Raw genomic sequence first — 6,466 nt, 5'->3', positions numbered from 1 at the left:
ATAATGCATTGATCTTGTATATGATTTGAAGAGTTGTTCTTGATTATTCTATTGACTATTCCACTATGTATGGGTATGAATATGGTAAGTTAACTAAGTTCTTGAATAAGATTCTTGGAAGCAAGAGGTAAGTCATCTAAAGTAGTGATTAATCTCCAATGTTTATGTTAGCCTATAAATCATGATGCCATTTGATTTTGGTATGTATGATGTTGAAATGTTTATATGCTGGACTATGAACATTTTATTTTTGAGATCATGATAAGAACATGATAAATGCAAGTTACGATATTCTCTTGTATTCTTTACACAAGAGGACTATGTTATGTTAATATCTCAAACGAAAGGTTCGAATGAAAGGAAATTCTCATATAATGATCATGTTTATAAAAGGAGTTAATCTCCAATGCGTTATGATAATTTTATAATAAAAGATAACTTAAAGGTTATTCAAGAAAGGGACTTAAGCTAAGAACCGATTAACTAGATATGAGAGGTTTCCTTCCCTAGTGGAAGGTAGGTTCACAATGATTCTCATAAGATTGATGTTGCCATGTAATGTGGAGCTATGGGTCTCTAATACATCTTCTAGTTCCTGAACTATCCACCATAAGATACTAGCTATTGGATCCACCTAGAAAGCAATGTCATGTTAGGTTCTACTTTGGCCGGTAGACAACCTTCTTTCGGTGTGGGGTTTTATGACACTGGATTCCAGGTTGAGATCACATGGTCTATGTCGGTTAAGGAGTATGTTCCCTCATGTAAAATAAAAGACAAGTAAATGAACGTTAAATTGGGTGCCTTGAGGAGTCTACTTAGTATAGTTAGGGGTATGGGACTCTACCTAGACAATGCACAAGTTGAATCTAAGGGAAGTCCTAGGAGATTGTATTTAGATAATATGATAACATGAAAGGTATGATGCTTATGATACATGATCTTTCTCTTATATGAATTTTGATCATTAGGATGAGTATGTTATTGGGTTATATTGTTATATGAAGTGAAGACTACTTATGTTACAAGTTACATGAAGCAAAGCTTTATAATGGTCTCCTATCTTATCTACTTGGTTGTGTGGGGTTATGGGGCTTAACAGGACCATTCCACTTGTAGGTTGGGGAAGGGATCATTGATATCTGTTTGTTATGTTATGTTTATATGATCTATTGAATATAAAATGTTAACATGACTCTATGAAAATATGTCTTAAATTATGATCATGTTTTATGTGAGGGAATCCTTAACTTATATATTTACATGGTATGTGGATTGAAGACGTTCATCTGACTTAGCATGATTCCTAAAGATATGAGAAATTATCATTTTTCATGCATGTCCTTAAGTGTTACGTGCGTAGACCCATACTTAGTACATGTGACGTACTAACCCCATTAATTTGTAATACTACAACTGTAGTTTCAAGCCATTGAAGCATAATGAGGTCGATTTGAAGAAGCTTGAAACTCTTTCTCCTATTTTTGGTAGGTCATCAATGTTTGGGGATGCTACCTTTTCATTATTCAAGCTTACAAAAAAATTAGTAGATTATAAGAGTATTCGATAACCATTTATGTTCTTCAGATTCATTTATATTAAGGCCTCTATGGCATATTTACTATCTATTGGCTAATTCCAGATTTGCACTCTTTAGATGGTTTTATATACGTGAGTAAAGTTTTTAGAATATCGTATGCTATTATGAATGTTAAGTATGAAGTCTAAGTACACTTTAAGTATAATGTAAGAGTTTTAATTTTTCCGCAAATTTTACTTATCACATGCTATGACGAATGCTAAGGGCTTGACAGAGCCCTCTGAGAGGTCGACGACGCCGGTCTCATCTCGGTTTTACTCTCCGGGTGTGACAAACTTAGTATCAGAGCACGAGGTTCAATATCCTTAGGATCAATGTTTCACTAAACCACATTACCTAGTGTCTTGTTTATTGTTGTAAAGCACGCCACAATTATGGACGAGAGGCTATATGATGACTTTGAATTTTACCCTTTGTTTATACTCCTAGATAGTTCCTTTAGAGTTTTGACAGTATATGTCTTTTAGAAACTAATCCTTTTCTTATGTATATAGGCTATGAACACATGAAGGACATCCTCTAGTAGAGTAGGAGAGGAGATTGAAAATACAAGAGCTACTCCCCAAGATAATCAAAATGCTCCTAAAGTGCAAGCTACTGCAAATAATCAAGTTCTAGTGAATCCTCCGGCTATGGTGGAAGGTTAGGTGAGGGAAGCCTTGTTCCAAATGGCCCAATCCATCACCACCCAAGCTCAAGCCATCATAACTCAAGCTAACAGAGAGGTTGCACCTCGAGAGAACCAACATGCTAGTACTATTGCTAGCCGTTTGAGAGATTTTACAAGGATGAACCCTCCCATGTACTTTGGATCAAAAGTTGATGAAGACCCCCAAGATTTTCTTGATGAGTTCTATAAGATTATGTTTGCTATGGGGGTGAGTACTATTGAGAGGGCTGAACTTGCTGCTTATAACCTCAAGGACGTCGCTCAGACATGGTACAATAACTAGAAGGATAATCGGGCTTTAGGAGATTTTCGCATGACTTGGGAGATATTCAAAAAGGCCTTTCTTGATATATTCTTTCCAAGGGAACAAAGGGAAGATAAGGTAGAGAGTTCATCAACCTTCATCAAGGAGGTATGAGTGTCAAGGAATACTCCTTAGAGTTCATTAAGTTGTCCAAATATGCTTCTTCTCTGGTTTCAAATGCTAGGGATGAAATGAGCATTATGTAACGGGCGTGTCCTAAGAGCTTGAAGAAGAATATCATGCAACCATGATTTATGACACTATGGATCTTTCTAGGTTTATGGTTCATGCTCAACAGGTTGAGGAAAGTTATCTAAGGAAGAGGAATTGGGAAGCTACGAAGGCAAAATCTTTTGAAAGTTGATCTTCTAAGAGTAGGCTTAATGTCCAATACAAGCCTAAGTTTAAGAAGAGTTTTCCAAACCAGGTTCCTTCAAATTTCTCTAAGATTCGCATTGATAGAGGTTCTAATCCTAAACCTCAAAAGGGGAGAATTGTTGATCCACCAAGAGAAAGACCAACTTGTGGTAAGTCTGGTAAAAGACATGAGGGCGAATCTCTTGTAGGGACTAAACGTTGCTATGGTTGTGGAAAAGGTTCCCATATGTTGAACGATTTTCCTAATGTAAGAGGCCAAGGTAGGGAAAATATCCATGCTCAACCAAGCGGTCTGAATTCTGAAGCTCCAAAGAGGAACTATTTCTATGCACTCAAGGCTAGGGGTAAACAAAAAACCTCTCCAGACGTTGTGACGGGTAAGTTACCAGTTTTCTTTGTTAATGTTTATGCTTTTCTCGACCCAGGTTCTACTCTTTCTTTTGTTACACCTTTGGTAGCTACGAAGTTTGATGTACTGCCCAATGTTTTGATTGAGCCCTTTCCTGTTTGTACCACAATGGTTGACTCTGTAGTTGCAAAAAGAGTCATGGGAAATGTCCTGTGATGCTGCCCAATATAGTTACTCTTGTTTATATTTTAGAACTTGTCATGTTTGATTTTGATATCATCTTGGGTTTGGATTAGCTTCATGAGTGTTTTGCTTCCATAGGTTGTAGAACAAGGCGGTGCAGTTCCAATTCTCTAATGAACCTATTCTAGAGTAAAAGGCGTGAAATTAGATGCCAAGGGGTCAAATAATTTCTTGTTTGTTGTCTTGTATGATGATAGCCAAGGTTTTTCATACTATGTGGTGAGGGTAAGGTCCTAGAATGTGAAACTCCTTCTATTGAGTTAGTCCCTATAGTGAGAGAATTCCCAGAAGTTTTTCCTATTGACCATCCATGAGTTCCTCCCAAACAAGAAATTGACTTCGGCATTGATTTATTACTGGATACGAATCCCATTTCAATTACTCCATATAGGATTGCTCCGACTGAAGTGAAAGAGTTGAAGCTCCAACTCAAGGATTTACTAGACAAGGGTTTCTTTCAACCTAGTATTTCTTCATAGGGTGCTACAGTCTTCTTTGTTGAGAAGAAAGATGGGTCCCTTAGAATGTGCATTGATTATCGCCAACTTAATAAGGTCACCATAAAAAACAAGTATCCTCTCCCTCGAATTGATGATCTCTTTGATCAACTCCAAGGTGCTAGTTTCTTTTGCAAGATTGACATAAGGTTGGGATATCACCAACTTAGGGTGAGAGGTGAAGATATTTCCAAAAAAGTTTTCCGAACAAGATATGGTCACTATGAATTTCTAGTTTTGTCTTTTGGGTTAACAAATGCCCCGACAACGTTTATGGAACTAATGAATAGAGTTTTCAAAGATTACCTCGCCTCATTTGTGATTGTATTCATTGATGATATTTTTCAATACTCGATGAATTAAGAGGAACATGAGAGTCACTTGAGGTTGGTCTTACAATTCCTTAAAGAACACCAAATTTATCCCAAATTTAGCAAGTGCGAATTTTGGTTGAGGTCGGTTGCTTTTCTTGGCAATGTTATCTCTGGTGATGGTGAAGAGGTTGATCCGAAGAAGACGAATGCGGTAAAAAATTTGCCTAGACCTTTGACTCCCATAGACGTACAGAGTTTCTTGGGCCTAGCCGGCTATTATAGAAAATTTGTTGATGCATTGCTTCTCCTTTGAAAGCTTTGACCAAAAGAAGGTGAAGATTGAGTGGTCGAAAGCTTGTGAGAAATGTTTACAAGAGTTGAAAGATAAGCTTACCTCTACTCCAGTGTTGACCTTACCAGAAGATAATGAAGGATTTGTAGTATATTCTGATGCTTCCTGAGTGGGCTTGGGATGTGTACTCATGCAAAATGGTAAGGTGATTGCTTATGCTTCTAGGTAACGAAAATTTCATGAGAGGAATTATCCAACTCATAATCTTGAGTTTGTCGCTGTAGTTTTTTCCTTAAAAATATTGAGGCATTATTTGTATTGTGTGCATGTTGATGTGTTTACTGACCTTAAGAGTCTTCAATATGTGTTTACTCAAAAGAAGTTGAACTTCGGACAAAGAAGATTGTTAGAATTGTTGAAGGATTACGACATGAGTGTCCTTTACCACCCCGGCAAAGCCAACGTGGATGCAGATACTTTGAGTCGTATGACTATGGGTAGTGTGTCTCATGTGGAAGAAGAGAATAAAGAACTTGTGAAAGACGTTCATAGGTTGGCTCGCTTAGGTGTGCGGTTAGAAGATTATCCAATTGGTAGATCCATGGTCCATCACAAGTCCGACTCATCATTACTGGTTGAGGTTAAATCTAAGCAACATCTTGATCCTCTATTGATGGAGTTGAAGGATTCAGTACTTAGTAAGCTCAATGAGTCGTTCTCCCAAGGGGTGATGGTGTTCTTAGGTACGAAGGGAGATTTTGTATACCCGATGTTGAGGATTTGAGATAATCAGATTCTAGAAGAAGCCTATGGTTCTTGCTATTCTATACATCCAAGTGCCACCAAAATGTATTATGACCTTAGACAGGTCTAATGGTGGGATGGTTTAAAAAGGGAAATGACAGAGTTTGTTGCTAAGTGTCCAAACTGCCAACAAGTAAAAGTTGAGCATCTAAAACTTGATGGTTTAACCCAAATCAAGGATGTTGCTACATGGAAGTGGGAAGCCATCAATATGGACTTTGTTGTTGAGTTGCCTCGAACCAGAAGGCAAAATGATTGTATATGGGTTATTATGGATAGTTGACCAAATCTGCCCATTTATTCCTGTTAAATCTACTTTGACTGCCGAAGAGTATGCAAGAATCTGCATTAATGAGGTTGTGAATATTCATGGGATTCCTTTGTCCATCATTTCGGATAGAGTTTCCCAATTCACTTCTCATTTTCTGAAGGCTTTTTAAAAGGGTTTAGGTGCTCAAGTGAAACTTAGTACCGCTTTCCATCCTCAGACAGATGGTTAAGCAGAACATACCATTCAGACACTTGAAGACATATTAAGAGCTTGTGTTATTGATTTCAAGTAAATTGGGATAATCACTTACCTTTGATTGAGTTCTCGTACAAAAATGTATATCATTTGAGCATCTCCATGGCACCTCTTGAATCTTTTTATGATAGAAGGTGTAGATCTCCAATCGGATGGTTTGAGGTTTGTGAGTCCTCACTCCTTAGTCCAGAGATTGTATATCAGTATATATTTAAGCTTCGAACCATAAGAGATAGATTGAAGACAGCCTATAGTCTGCAAAAGTCCTATGCCAACAACAAAAGAAGAGATCTTGAGTTTGAAATAGGTGATCATGTCTAGTTTAAGATTTCACTTATGAAATGGGTGATGAGATTCAGTATAAATGGGAAGGCTAAGTCACCGGTATGTTGGTACCTATGAGGTTTTACAATGAATTTGGAAGGTTTCCTATGAGTTGAAACTATCTAGTGAACTAGCTTCTGTTCATCTGGTGTTTCATGTTTCTAT

At 37.4% G+C, this 6,466-nt stretch overlaps 1 protein-coding gene across 1 annotated transcript; it reads left to right on the top strand.

Moving 5' to 3' along the window:
• The first annotated feature begins 2,268 nt into the window (after positions 1-2,268).
• Positions 2,269-3,517, top strand: LOC107030088. The gene is made up of 3 exons (XM_015231489.1): positions 2,269-2,540; positions 2,851-2,917; positions 3,002-3,517. The coding sequence occupies exons 1-3, from the start codon at positions 2,269-2,271 to the stop codon at positions 3,515-3,517; spliced, it is 855 nt and encodes a 284-aa protein (XP_015086975.1).
• Positions 3,518-6,466: the final 2,949 nt, after the last annotated feature.

The sequence above is a fragment of the Solanum pennellii genome, chromosome 9 (genome assembly GCF_001406875.1).
Source record: "Solanum pennellii chromosome 9, SPENNV200".
Taxonomy (NCBI): domain Eukaryota; kingdom Viridiplantae; phylum Streptophyta; class Magnoliopsida; order Solanales; family Solanaceae; genus Solanum; species Solanum pennellii.
The sequence above is the reverse complement of the archived record's forward strand: the minus strand, read 5'-3'. Positions and strand labels throughout refer to the sequence as shown.